Raw genomic sequence first — 14,890 nt, forward strand, 5'->3', positions numbered from 1 at the left:
TAGTAAAAAATTATGCCTCATAATTTACATTTCCTGAGAGAGTTTATCATCTTTCCATATTTTTATTGGCTATTTGTATTTCTTTCTTTGTGAACTGCCTATCTATATTTTTGCCCATTTTTCTATTGGGTTGTTTGCTTTTTCACTTTTAATTTACAAGAAGTTTTATATAGTTTTAATATATTAAGGAAATTAGCATTTTTCTGTCATCTCTGCTTTGCATTCTTCTGGTTATCTGTCTCTTGACTTTTTGTGTTTTTTGCTGGAAAGAAGTTTTACGTTTTTATATGCCTAAGTTTATTATCTTTGATTTCTAGGTTTTGATTCTTGCTTAGAAAGATATCTACTCCAAGATTAGTTTAATCTTCATGTTATCTTCTAGTATTTTTTCCCTCTTTATATATGTGATCCATCTGGAATTAGAAGTGAGTAGGGATGCAATCCTCCTCCCCACCCCCACCAAATGGGTGGCCAATTGTTTCAACATTTAGGGGTTCCTGGTAAGCCTCCTGCTTTGGCTCAGGTCATGATCTCACAGTTCATGAGTTTGAGCCCCACGTTGGGTTCTGTGCTGACAGCTCAGAGCTTGGAGCCTGCTTCAGATTCTTTGTCTCCCTCTCTCTCTACCTCTCCCCTGCTCACGCTCTGTCTCTCAAAAATTAATAAATGTTTAAAAAACTTAAAAAAAATTGTTTCAAGATTTATTGAAACATGCATCTTTTCCCAGTAGGTGGAAACTCATATACTAAGTTTCCATATAGATCTGGGATTATTTTAACTTTGTTCCATTGATTTGCTGTATATTTGATACTACTACTAACCCTTTTTAATACTACTGATTGCTATAGTTTTGTAGTATACTTTAGTATTTGATAGTTAAATCGGGATTTTGGGGGTTTTCTTTTGTTTTTAAAGCTAGGTTCGGGGCGCCTGGGTGGCTTAGTCGGTTAAGCGTCCGACTTTCGCTTAGGTCATGATCTCGCGGTTCGTGGGTTCGAGCCCCGCGTTGGGCTCTGTGCTGACTGCCAGCTCAGAGCCTGGAGCCTGTTTCAGTCTGTGACTCCCTCTCTCTGACCCTCCCTTGTTCACGCTGTCTCTCTCTCTCTCTCCTAGAAATAAATAAAACATAAAAAAAAAAAAATAAATAAAGCTAGGTTCAAATAGGGCATGTTAAAAATCCATTGAAAAAGATCCTGTAAAGATCCTTTTGAGTAAACATAATTTACTCAAACATTTTTCTTTTTGGAGAAATTTAAGCTGTCTCCAGGATTTTACAATGTAAAGAACACTATGATAAATATCCTTGTACATCAGTATTTGTATTCTTGTCTGATTATTTACTTAGGATAAATTTCTAAAAGTCAAACTGTTGGGGCTCCTGGGTGGCTCAGCCGTTTGGGCGCCCGACTTTGGCTCAGGTCATGATCTCACAGTTCCGTGGGTTTGAACCCCGCATCAGGCCCTGTGCTGACAGCTCGGAGCCTGGAGCCTGTTTCAGATTCTATGTCTCCCCCTCTGTCTGACCCTCGCCTGCTCGCGCTGTCTCTCTCTCTCTCTGTCTCTCTCTCTCGGAAAAAAAAATTATAAAAGTCAAACTGTTGGGTCAAAGGAAATGCCTGTTTTTAAAAAACATTTAAGTGTTTTTTTAAAATTTCTGAGAGAGAGAGAAAGCGTGAGCAGGGAAGGGTCAGAGAGAGAGGGAGACACAGAATCTGAAGCAGGCTCCAGGCTCTGAGCTAGCTGTCAGCACAGAGCCCGGTGCAGGGCTCGAACCCACAAACTGTGAGATCATGACCTGAGCTGAAGTCGGACACTCAACCAACTAAGCCACCCAAGCACCCCTGAATGTGACTATTTTTTTAATATTTGGTAATATCATAAGTTAAAAAATGCCATCCCTTGTATTTGTGGTTTGCATGTCTTTCATTACTAGTTGGTTGACTGTATTTTCTTTAAAACATTTTTTAAAATATTTATTTATTTTTGAGAGAGAGAGAGAGAGACAGACAGACAGAGTGTGAGCAAGGAAGGGGCAGAGAGAGAGGGAGACACAGAATCAGAAGCAGGCTCCAGGCTCTGAGCAGTCAGCGCAGAGCCTGACCTGGGGCTCAAAAGCTGTGAGATCATGACCTGAGCCGAAGTCCGTCGCTCAACCAAATGATCCACACAGGCGCCCAATGGTTGACTGTATTTTCGTATATTTACCTGCCATTTATCTTTTCTTTTGCCTATTTTATATTTGTTGTCAGGGAATCCTAGTGCCTGGAAGGCCCGGAGAAGCTTACCAGTGCTGGCATGCCAGGATAATTCTACTTGAAAGGATGTAGTTTTTTTGGCATTTTTCATGAGTCCTTTGAGATATCCTTAAACTCAGAAATTCCAAAATTGAATTAGAATGGTTTTCAAAAAAATACTTTCACCTGTCATTTTCTCTGTGGGTGTGGGTACCATCCCAGCGGCTCTCTCCAAGAGATGGGCATGGTTGTAGCGATTGTCTTTTTCTTACTGATTTAAACATACATAGAGAGGGAGAAGTAAATACAGAAAAAGATGTCTGAGGAGCTTAAATAAAGAGGACCCAGAGGCCTCTCATTACAGCATGAGCCAAAAGATGGAATCAGAGAAACATGGCACATTGAAATCCTGGGTGCTGGGATATACCTTCCCTTGTGCTGTGTAAGGGTCTGAATGGAGAGAATATCCAGTAATTAATCCTGACTGGGGCTACCCCAGTATTTTCCTCTTTTTCTCAGATGTAGTTCTGGTAAAATTGCTTGTTCTCATTTTGAAGGAGAAATAAGTAAAATGACATTGTTTACCCCATCCTAGATTGGTGGGTTTAGTTCTCAGTTTTATAAACAAGGACACTGAAGGACAGTCGCACTGGCATATATAAAGTAAAGGGATGTGATGTGGGAGAAGTCAATACTGATTATATCCTATAATTGTGCTAATTGAAAGATCTTCAGAGCCTCTTTTTGAAACCCTCGTGTTCTGTGTCTTCAGTGAAAAGAGTTGCCTTTCCTCTTAGGAGGCTGCAATGTTAATGTAACAGCAGGAAACCCAGTTTGAGGACTAGGAGCAGGAAAAGAATTCATTTGAACTTATTAGAAATCAGAGGTTTTCAAGTTGGTAAATTTTATGACGTAAACAACTGGCTAATTACACTGTTTAAACACTGGTAATTTGACCAAAACCTTTCTTAAGGGGGAAAATGGTTAATTTAATAGCAGTTTGAACCAGCTTCTAATTAACCAGCTGCTCTAATTATAGGAATTGGCCTAAACTGAATTTGAAAATGTTTCCTCACCAAGGAATTCCAGCAGACGAGAGGCTGAGGCAGGCCGTGTGGCGCTTTCCCCTTAGATGTATCACCATCTCAAAGATCACCTTTTTGAAACCAGTGGGGGTGATTGAGTTTCTGTGTACTTACAGATGGTGGTTGGCATCTGAGTTTTCTCCTTTATTTAGACAGAACGTTTCAGTAAATAATGGAGGCATGGGAGAACTATAACCATGAAGTAAACTCGATGGTCTTTGTATGTTTAGGGCAACAGGATAGTTTCACGGAGATGGTGATACTTGGGCTGCCCTGGAGGCTGGCTAGGATTTCACTAGTCAGAGAGGTGCAGGCCCAGCTGGGGGACTGCCCAGCATGGCACAGAGGCATGGCAACTGCATGGCTTATACAGAATGGCAAGGGCTATCTTTGTGGCTGAGGAGGAAGCTTTTAAAGGTTTGGAGGAGAAAGAGAATGAGGAGATGAAGTAGTTGGAACTAGATTATAAAATCAAGTTTCTTCAGTGCTTACCTAAGGAGTGCAAACATTTTGAAATATGACAGAGACCTTCCCTGCCTCATTCATTAATGTCTCTGTAGTGCCTGGCACATAGTAAATACTTTTTAAAAATTGTGTACAATGAATAAATTGTTGAATTAATGAAATAGAGTAATGTGTTTAGGTTTGTGTTTTAGAAAGATTAGTTTGTCAGCTCTAGAGGATGGAATGGGGTGAGGAGGTAGATGTAGATACAGTGAGATCAACTTAGCCAAGGCTACTGCTTGAATCTCCTAATCCACCCATGCTCTCTTTCCCCACCCCCTCTTCCAGACATCAACCAAAAGGATCTTTCAAAAACATATCAGTTGTATACTTTCCCTGCTTAAGGCTGTTCATTCAGCTTGAAATCCAAACCCTTTATGAGGCCTAGTGTGGTGTGTTCCCACCCACTATCCTAGTCTCTGCTGTACTGTGTGCCCTTTTCACTTTGCTTTAGCCACACTGACAGCCTTTCTTTTCCTTGAATGTGCCAAGTGGTGTCCCATAATGGGGCCTTTATACGTGCTGTTCCCTCTCTCTGGAACATTCATCCTCCTTCTTTTTGCCTAATAAATTCCTAGTCTCAATTTGTTTTATTTATTTATTTTTTTGAATAGATAATACATGTACATCTTCATTTGTAATAAAGATACAAAAGAGTATAAAATAAGCAGTAAGTCTCCCTCTTCTCCTGCTTTCTAACCACTTCTTCTCCCTGTGGATAACCATTATATTCCTCTGAATTCTGGTCTCAGTTCACATGTCATTTTTTTTAGAGAGGCCTTCTCTGATCTTCCAGTGTAAAATATATACAATTTTAGTCCTATATATTATATACACAATTGTGATATATATATCACAATTTATACTTTTATATTTATTTTGTGACTTTTCTGTTAATGATTCCCTCCTCCCACTAGACTGTAAGTTCCATTCTACAGCATAAGAACCCAAAGACTCAAAGGGTCAAAGTCTTAGTTTCAGAGAGGCAGAATCGGGATAGTAGCCAAGAAGATACCTCAGTTGTGTCCAGTGTTCCTTTGGACCCTCTGCCAAAAACACCTCATTCCTCCTTGCATGGCAAACTCTTACTCCTCTTTAAAGAATGCATTTGTTACCTTTCCTGGACCTACTCCCCTTACCCTTCCCTACTCTTACCACCTACCCCCACCAAGGCTGGATCATTGTTCCTTCCTCTAGGCACTCACTACCTTGCTCTCATCTCTGTTAAAGTAATTTGTGCACCATAAGGTAGTTATCTGCTTTCCTATCATCCTTCTCCGGTACCCATTGAGTGTCTCCAGGGAAAAGCCATATTCTAGTCATCTTTGTCCCAGCGTCTATACTGTTTTTGGCAAATAGTAAGTAGTAAGTGTGATATCTAACGTTTGTGTTGATGAAATAGTGTGGATTGTAAATGCAGGATTGGCTCTGAAACCAGGATTGCTCTTGATGAAACAGTATGGAGTATAAATGCAGGATTGGCTGTGAAGCCAATCTGTGATTGGCCTGGCATAGAGCAGACCTGCTTGGAAGCCCATTTTAGAAAAGAGAAGCCTAAGAAACATTTCATTTCTCCACACTATTTTCTGTTTAACCTCCCCTTAGAATGGTGGCTCTGGGAAGATGAGGGCAGGACCACAGGAACTGGGAGGAAAGGGAGCAGAACCTAGGACTAACACTTCTCCAGAATGTAGACAGTGAGTAAGAGAGATAGACAGAGAAGAGCTGTGGAGGGCTGGTTCTAGTGAAAGAGTAGAGATAAGAAACTGATATCTGAGCTAGGAAAGATCATATCTAGCCAGAATTTATATTCCAGAAATTCAGATGTCATAATAACCCATCTGAGTACAGGCTGTTCAGTGAGAAAGACCTTGGTTTAAATTGCAGTTCTGCCTTTCACTTGCTGGATGACCTTGGCCAATTCACCGTATGTTTTGGGTTACAGTTTCTTTTTTCTTTTTAAGTTAAATTTTTAGCTTTAATTCCAGGGGTGCCTTGGTGGCTCAGTCAGTTGAATGTCTGACTTTGGCTCAGGCCATGATCTCACAGTTCATGAGTTCTAGCCCGGCATTGGGCTCACTGTTCTCAGGTGCAGAGCCTGCTTCAGAACCTCTGTCCATCTCCCCCTCCCCTACTTGTGTTTTCTCTCTCAAAAATAAATAATTCCAGTATAGCTACCATACAGTGTTATATTAGTTTTAGGTATACAATATCATAGTTCAACAATTCCATACATTACCCTGTGCTCATCATAGTAAGTATATTTTCTAATCCCGTTCCCTATTTCACCCCCCATGCACCTCCCCTCTGATAGCCATTAGTTTATTCTCTATAGTTAAAAATCTGTGTCTTATTTTGTCTCTTTTTTCTTTGCTTATTTGTTTTGTTTCTGAAATTCTACATAGAGCAAAATTATATGGTATTTGTCTTCCTCTGACTTATTTCACATAACATTATACTCTCTAGATCCATCCATGTTGTTGCAAACGGCAGGATTTCATTCTTTTTTTTTTTTATGGCTGAATAATATTCCTTAGTAGATATACACCACTTCCATTTGTCTGTTGATGGACATTTGGGCTGCTTCCATAATTTGTTATTGTAAATAATGCAGCTTTAAACAGGGATGCATGTATCTCTTTGAATTGGTGTTCTTTTTTTGGGGGGGGTGGCGAGTACCCAGTAGTACTATTATTGGATTGTAGGGTAGTTCTATTTTTAACTTAAAAAATTATTGTATTTTTGAGAGAGAGAGAGTATGTGCAGGAAAGAGGCAGGGTGGGGAGTGGGAGGGAGGGAAAGAGAGAGAGAGAGAGAGAGAGAGAGAGAGAATCTTAAGCAAGCTCTATGCCTAGTGCAGTGCTTGACGTGGGGCTTGATCTCACGACTGAGCCAAAATCAAGAGTTGGATGCTTAACCAACTGAGCCACCCAGGAGCCCTGTATTTTTAACTTTTTTAGGAGCCTCCATACTGTTTTCCACAGCGGCTGCACCATTTTGCATTCCTACCAACAGCGCAAGAGGATTCCTTTTTCTCCATATTCTTGCAACACTTGTTGTTTCTCATTTTTTTGATCTTGGCCATTCTGACAGGTTTTGACTTGCATTTCTCTGATGATGAGTGATGTTGAACGTCTTTTCATTTGTCAAGCTACAGTTTCTTTATTTGTAAACAGGGATAAAAATAATGAGGATTAAAGGGCTTCCTTGAAGGTAGATCCAAGTGGTGCATCTCAGGGCCTACCACTATAATTATGTATATGGAGATCCTAGTTTATACTTGGTAGTAGTATAGACATACACACTGTTCTGTATCTTAGGTTTTTGTTTTTATTGTTATTCAGTTAGCAATGTGTGTTGGAGGTTGTTCTGTATTAGCACAAACAAATCAAATAGATGGTATGTAAAACTTTGTGGAAATTTGTGATTGTCCTCTTACTTGGTTATATTTGCTGCCCATCTCTTTCTCTGTGTGGTCCATATTAGAAAACTTTAAAAGGATTATTGCTTGGTGGGGGACAAGAGAAAACAAGAACACTGTGAGAATGTATTGTGTCCTCCTACCACCACTGGCTGTAGCAGGAGAGAATTTCTCAAGGAAAGATAGGTAGTGGGGATTGGATATAGTCCAGGGCCCAAAGGAGAGAAAAAAGGGGTAAATGGAGAGTCATCCCAGGATCAAAAAATAGCTCTAGTCCTTTAATCAGCAAGTCCCCAAATATTCCCAGTCTTGTGTGGAGAATTTTTCTCCTCATGTGTGAGCTGTCTGCCCTGGAAGAGTTTTGAAACAAGTTTGTCTTATTTTCTGTCTTTTAGGTGGCATTCTGCTGAGTACCAGTCGGCACTACAAGACAAAGCCTACCCATGGCATTGGAAGATATAAGCACCTAGTTAAAGCCCAGGAGGTAAAGGGAGCAGGGGTCCATTTTAGAAAAGGATAGTGTACAGCTTTTGCAAAGATCTGAAGATCAGACACATACTGGCTGGATAATATTGGAGGTAGAAAGGATGGGGGCGGTCATCCTTTAGTCATCTCCAGTTATATCGTCTCGATATTATCTACAGTGGTGCTGTTTCTTCCAGCTCTCCATCTTGTCCATACACCAGGTTATCACAGGGAAAGGCAAATGATTTGGTTTAATTACTTGTGATACTTTCACAGAATATCTTCTTGGTACTTATTTCAGTATGGACCTCACATTAAATGATATATGCACTTGACTTGAATGAATGATTTGTGGCAAGTAAAGGCAGATTGACATTTTCAGCCAAATAGTTTTATAGTATTTGCAGATTTAAAATATGTTGATGTTGGGGCGCCTGGGTGGCTTAGTCGGTTAAGCGTCCGACTTTCGCTGAGGTCATGATCTCGCGGTTCGTGGGTTCGAGCCCCGCGTCGGGCTCTGTGCTGACTGCCAGCTCAGAGCCTGGGGCCTGTTTCAGTCTGTGACTCCCTTTCTCTGTGACCCTCCCCTGTTCACGCTGTCTCTCTCTCTCTCTCCTAGAAATAAATAAAACATTTAAAAAATAAATAAATAAATAAATAAATACAGTTGATGTTCCTTGAATCCATTATCACAGATAACTGGGAGTTAGTTCCAAGCATTCTAAGATTATTGAGCCCATTTCTCACGATTCCCATGGCAGCAGGATTGCTTCAGTGGTGGTTACATTTCTGTGGATGTGCAGAGGATTTTGTTGGTGAGGTGGACACAACACCGGCCTGAAAGAAAGTCTGGCTTTGAGTCATGAGTCTAGCACTTCCTGTAAACAATACAGTTAAGAAGGATTTGCTTTTCTATTCGGGGAGACTTTAACATCACTTTTGGTTCTTTAGTTTATTGTAATGCTCCCATGTCACCGTTAACATCTCCTGTTGCCCCTCTTTCTCCTTGACAGAGGTCCAGTACCACTCTTTGAGCCTCAGAAGCCACTAAACTTGCATGTTCTCCTGAGCATCATCTTTGTAGTAAGGAATTTCAGAGGAACATTGCCACATCTGGTAGCCTCCCAGCAGGAAACAGCTCAACAAAAATTGTTGATTTGTAGTTTGTAGTGGGAATAGGATTTAACTGGGAACCAGGAAGCTTGTGTTCTAGGCTTGGTTATGACACTTATTACACCTCTGGAGAAGTTAACCTTGCCCTCTGGGCATTGTGGGCCCTGAAATTATACGTAAAATGTTTCTGTGTGTGATTTTTTTTCTGGGAAGAGAGTCCATAGCTTTTGTGAGTCTTCATAAGGCTGAGGAACTTGATTAGAATTGTCTTTAAAGGGGGGGTGATGGGCATGGAGGAGGGCACTTGTTGGGATGAGCACTGGGTGTTATCTGGAAACCAACTTGACAATAAACTATTTAAGGAAAAAAAAAAAAAGAATTGTCTTAAGATTCTTTCAGTTCTGAGGGAAGCCTGGGTGGTATAGTTGGTTAAGCGTCCGACTTTTGATCTTGGCTCAGGTCAGAATCTTGCAGTTCGTGGGTTCAAGCCCCGCATCAGGCTCTGTGCTGATGTTGCAGAACCTGCTTGAGATTCTGTCTCTCTCTCTGCCCGTCCCCAACTTGTGCTCGCTCTCTTTCTCTCAAAGTAAATAAATAAACTTTTAAAAATGTAAAAGGGTCAGCTCTGATATCATATAACTCTGTGATGTTCTGAAACAATTATTGAATGTCTGTTATGTGCTAGGCATTGTTGAGGGTGCCTTGCTATTCAGACTCAGTTGTAATAAAATTTTATAGGATGAGTAAGACCTAGTTCAGGATCAGAGGGCTGATAAAACATTAGAGATAACACACACATACTTATGATCCCAAGCAGAAAGTGACAGGTGCTAAAAGGAAGATAGAAAGTGCTATTAAAATTTAAAAGGAGTGATTTACACCCTCTTTGAGTTGTGGCACCTTAGAGTAGTTGTTGGAGTTGTGTTATTTTGGGGTATTCCTCTTCTAAAAGTCCCATGTAAATTAGTAGGAAACAAAGTTCATTTTGTTTGAATGTGTGTTCTTTCTTTTTTTGTTAATTTCTTGGGATTTTTCCTCTAAAAGATAATTTTCTGCATGTGCCATGCTCTGACCTGCTCCCTAGTTTGGTATAAAAGGAAGCTCAATGCCACATTGATGCCATCTGTCCATGTCTTTCTCCCTACTCTCTTCTCCCATCTCAGGAATACCATGCTTTAACTGCATTGGGCCTCTTGCTTTTCATCCACGTCATCATACTATTTCAAGGCTGTTTTATCTACTTGAAGATCTTCCCCCTTTTCACTTGGTTATAATATATCATCAAACCTTTAATTTCTTGTGAGGGAGTAGGGTGAGGAGGGAAACAATGAATCTCCCCTTCTGAGAAACCTTCCTGGATTCCCTGCACCTGGGTTACTTGTCCTCCCATGAGCTACCAGAATTCCTTGTGCTTCCCCTGTCCTAGGACTTACTGCTCTGTTGTAATGGTCTGTTTGATGACCATCTCTCCTTCTAGAGGGTGAGCTCTCTCCGGGTAGAGGCCATGTCTCATTTTTTTCTGTTTCCTCAGTGTGTAGCAGAGGGCCAGGCATCAAGTAGAGGACAGGAAATATTGATTGGGCCGAACTGAAATGTGGTTATTGGAACTGCCCCGAGGTTTTATAAATCAAAGCTGGCAAACACAACCCACTATTTGCAAACAGCTGGCTCCGGATGACCTTGGTTCCTTGAAGGGACTGATGCTCTCTTTGGTTAGTGCTGTGGGCTTTTTGCCGATGTCATTCATTGTCCCTGGGTATCTAGCCAGATAGCAGTGGTTGCTGCTGCAGGCTCCTTGCTTCCTGCACGGGACAGCACATGAAAGCTCTTGTCTGCCAACTTGCAGAGGATGTGTCCCAGGTCCCTGTCTGTTTTGCCTCCCTGGTGAACTGGACTAGAAAAGCTAGAAGGGATTTTGTGGCCTCCTTTCTTTCCTTAAGCATAGAACCCTAGAAAAAGCAATAAGCATCCAGAGTCCCCTTTTTACCCTCTCTGGTACCCAGGCTGGGCCCTCTACTCTCTTGAGCCCCACATCCCTAAGACAAGAGTTAATTCTCATGCCCAAAGTGCCCAGATCTTGTCCCATTTCTGCTGGTATAATCTCACATCCTGTAAGACCCAGCTTGACTGTGACAGTGAGGGATCACATTCAGAGAAAATCTCCAGGCCTAGCACTGTGTCTCAATGTATAGATCTCAGTTATTTCCTCAAGGGCCCTGAATCACTCTGTTGAATTTAAAAGGCTATGGATTGTTTGGAGTGTCTATTTCTATGAAATAGAAATAATAGTCCTTCATATTTGTATAGCACTATGTTGTTTCACCCAAGACCACATACTTGCCCTCAGCTGTTATTACTTGGGAGTAATAATAATCCAAGAATCAGAGAACTGCTAAGAAGAAGATGTGGGAGGATGAAATGGAGGCAACATAAATTGCTGTCAGTTTGTAATAGTTCTGTGTTCTCTTTTCTAGGCCCTGGGGCAAGAGTCATGTGTATCTTTTGTAATGTAGGCAATTTACTTCCTCTTTCTAGAATGGCCCCCTAGGAGTCAAGATGTCTTTTCTCTTGGAAACTGTTTGCACTGTTGACATACAGGAGATGTCTGTCATTTATGACACCTATTTAGTTTGTTGTAACACCCATAGAGAGATTAACTCCCAGAGCCACAAGGCTGTGAGGAAACTGTGGCATCATTCCCAGAAAAATCAGTAGATCAGAATCACTTGATGGTGACAATCCTAGCTTCCTGGGAACAACAAGATTGGTTTTGCCAGTGCAATAACCGTAGGGCTAGACTTGGATTATAGGACTGGCCTAAGAAAGAGTTGTTTTAAATTTTTTTTTTTTTTAATGTTTTATTTATTTCTAGGAGAGAGAGAGAGACAGCGTGAACAGGGGAGGGTCAGAGAGAGAGGGAGTGACAGACTCTGAAATAGGCTCCAGGCTCTGAGCTGGCAGTCAGCACAGAGCCCGACGCGGGGCTCGAACCCACAAACCGCGAGATCATGACCTAAGTGAAAGTCGGTCGCTTAACCGACTAAGCCACCCGGGCGCCCCAGGAAGAGTTGTTTTAAATTAGCATCTATGTTTTTCCTCAAGTCTGCCTCTTGTAGCTCATTGAAGGTAAAACCATCATTGAGCATCTACTATATGCCAGGCACTGTGTGAGTACAAATGACACTTGGGTGAATGGGACACAAGTCGCTTCCTACCCAAAGCATACAGTGAGCTAGGAAAGATAGTGCTCAAAAATGTAACTAACTGACTGTACATGGTAAATACTTTACTAGCAGAATGAACTATCAAGAGAACACATTAAGGAAGCAATTCTCCCTGAAAGGCTCAGTGAAGATGTTATGGAAGTCAGCTCTATAAACGTTTACTAAGTACCACCTGCATCATATACTGAGTGTGTAAAGTGAACCAACCCTAGGAATAACAGCTGCTTGGGATACACTGGGAAACACTGGGGCTGTAAAGAACATGATAGAGTTCCCCAGAACTTTTCCATATACAGAGAGTGATTATTATGATGACCTGACTCTTAGCCTGTGCCATTAGAGTGCCCTGGACTCCAGCCCACCACCAGTCTCATTCTGTCTTACCTGTTCTGCTGAATTATAATAATGTCAGAGTTTTAGAGGGTGATATATTTGATATGAATAATAGTAATGATCCCTTTCCATTGTCGAAGTGCTTTCACATGCATTATCTCAGTGCCTCTCAAGCCATATGCTTTTGGAACACTAGTGATCCTAGAGCCAAACCTCTCCTCGAGTTTACTAATGGCAGTCTTCCACATTTTAGAAAGATATTATGTTAAGGGAGATTCTTTTCTAAATTTCAGGGTTTTTAAAAAAATGTTTTATTTATTCTGAGAGAGAGACAGCATGAGCAGGGGAGGGTCAGACAGAGAGGGAGATACAGAATCCAAAACAGGCTCCAGGCTCTGAGCTAGCCATCAGCACAGGGCCCGACGCAGGGCTCAAACCCGCGAGGCTCAAACCCACGAACCATGAGATCATAACCTGAGCCGAAGTCGGATGCTCAACCAACTGAGCCACCCAGATGCCCCTAAATTTCAAGTTTTCCTCCCATCAGTTTTACTTGATGAAAACAAATATTAACAGAGAAACTCATATATGTTTTCTTTTCTTCCGTATCTTTGAGATACAGAGAACTCCATTTATATAATATAACCATATTTTCTGCTAGTAAAGTCATTCTTTGATTGACTTGATTCTATGATCAAAGTATCTTAATGAGCATTTTATGGTGTTTCACAAAGAGAAACATGACTTTGTTAGGCTCTTTGCAACCAACAAATTTGAAAACCATGCCATTTGATTCACCAACTATCCTGTGAGATAGGCACTGTGGAAAAGGAAACTGATTGAGGGGCATAAATGTTTTCTCTGTGACATATATCTAGTGAATGATGGAACCAAAACCAGAATTCAGTTCAGTTCACCTCAACATTTAAGGTTGCTGGGCTCTAGGAACAGAGAAATGAATGAGATATAGTACCTTCTTAATAGGAATTGAGATGGTAGTTTGGCTGCCATAATAGAGAGATCCACTTAATCTAGGGGCATAAACAAGATAGAAGCTTATTTCTCTCTCACGTAAAAGTGTTAGTAGATTTCTAGCTTTTGGCTTTGCCACACTTATCCTACTGCTTTTATCTCAGAGTTCTGAGACGGCAGCTCCCTCTTCAACCATCATGTCCAGATTCCATCAAGCAGGCTGGAGAAGGGAAAGTACTGTACATAAGCTCTTATCCCACGAGCCAGAACTAAGTCATATAACCATACCTAGCTACAAGATTACTTGAGAAATGTAACTTTTCTTATTAAAAAATTTTTAAGTGTTTATTTCTGAGAGGGAGAGAGAGAGATCATGAGCAGGGAAGGGACAGAGAGAGAGGGAGACGCAGAATCCAAAGCAGGCTCCAGGCTCTGAGTAGTCAGCACAGAGCCCGATGCAATGCTCAAACTCAGGAAGTGCGAAATCATGACCTGAGCCAAAGTCGGATGCCCAACCAACTGAGCAACCCAGGTGCCTTGGGAAATGTAATATTTATTATAAATGGTCATATATCATGCTAAAATCCAGCAGTTCTGTTATTTTTTTTACTTTGATTTCTTTAATGATTGTTTCATGAATAAAGTTTGCTATCCATGGTTGTGTTTCAGCAGTTATCTTATTAAAGGAGAAATGGGGAATAGATATTGAAGAAACTGGCAGGTTCTGCACACTTTTCCTAAAGGGAAAGACAGAGGTTAAGAGAAATGTTTTGGAATTAGGCAGACCTTAGTTCTTCAGCTCTGATTCTTACTAGTTGTATGTCCTTGGCAAGCCACCATTTCCTTGGCTTTATATAGGAATTATACTTCCCAACGTTGTTGTGAGAAATAAATTGAGAAAATTTTAAGTACTTAGCACAGTGTCTAAAACATAGAGGCCATAAGTAGTGATGATGAGGATGATAGCCTTAGTCTGCCTTTTTACAATCCCATAGCATTCTATTTTCTGCTCGTAAAACATACATCTCCTTAAAATTACTTGTTCTGTATATGCCTTTTCTGATAGATTGTGTTAGTGAGCAGAGACAATGGCTGTCCTATTTCCTATCATATCCCTAATGCTAACCCTGGTCTTGCTCATCACCCTAGTGGTCAGTAAGTATTTGTTGAGTAAATGCATGCATGTGATTGGAAGTTGTATATATGGGGGAGGGTTTGCTAGGAGAACACATAAGAGTGGTACCTAATTCAGCCTGAGGAATCAGGGAGGGCTTCCTGGAAGAGCATGAGCCCAGTCTTAAAAATAAGTAGAAGTTGCTCACATTAAGCATGTGGGGTGAAGAGTCAAAGGCTCTGCAAGGAGGGGAAACTTCCTGGGTGAAGGTAGGAAGACACTGACCCTGGAGATACAATTGGGAAACTTTTAGGAGATTTTTAATCCTGGGGTCTAAAGTAGATACTAGGGAATGAGGGACTATGAGACCTGAGAAGTAGGTAGGTCTAGATCAACCCTTTTTAAAAGATACCATTTATTGGGGC

The 14,890-nt window shown here is 41.0% G+C and overlaps 1 protein-coding gene across 1 annotated transcript in view; it reads left to right on the forward strand.

Moving 5' to 3' along the window:
* Window positions 1–14,890, forward strand: part of MRPL48 (mitochondrial ribosomal protein L48) — a 62,722-nt gene that overhangs the window by 26,329 nt on the left and 21,503 nt on the right. The window contains exon 5 of the mRNA XM_077762271.1: window positions 7,640–7,728. Within this exon, the coding sequence (XP_077618397.1) occupies window positions 7,640–7,728 (89 nt within the window). The remainder of the gene's footprint in view (window positions 1–7,639; window positions 7,729–14,890) is intronic.

Source organism: Crocuta crocuta, unplaced genomic scaffold (assembly GCF_008692635.1).
Source record: "Crocuta crocuta isolate KB4526 unplaced genomic scaffold, BGI_CrCroc_1.0 scaffold306, whole genome shotgun sequence".
NCBI classification, from domain to species: Eukaryota; Metazoa; Chordata; class Mammalia; order Carnivora; family Hyaenidae; genus Crocuta; species Crocuta crocuta.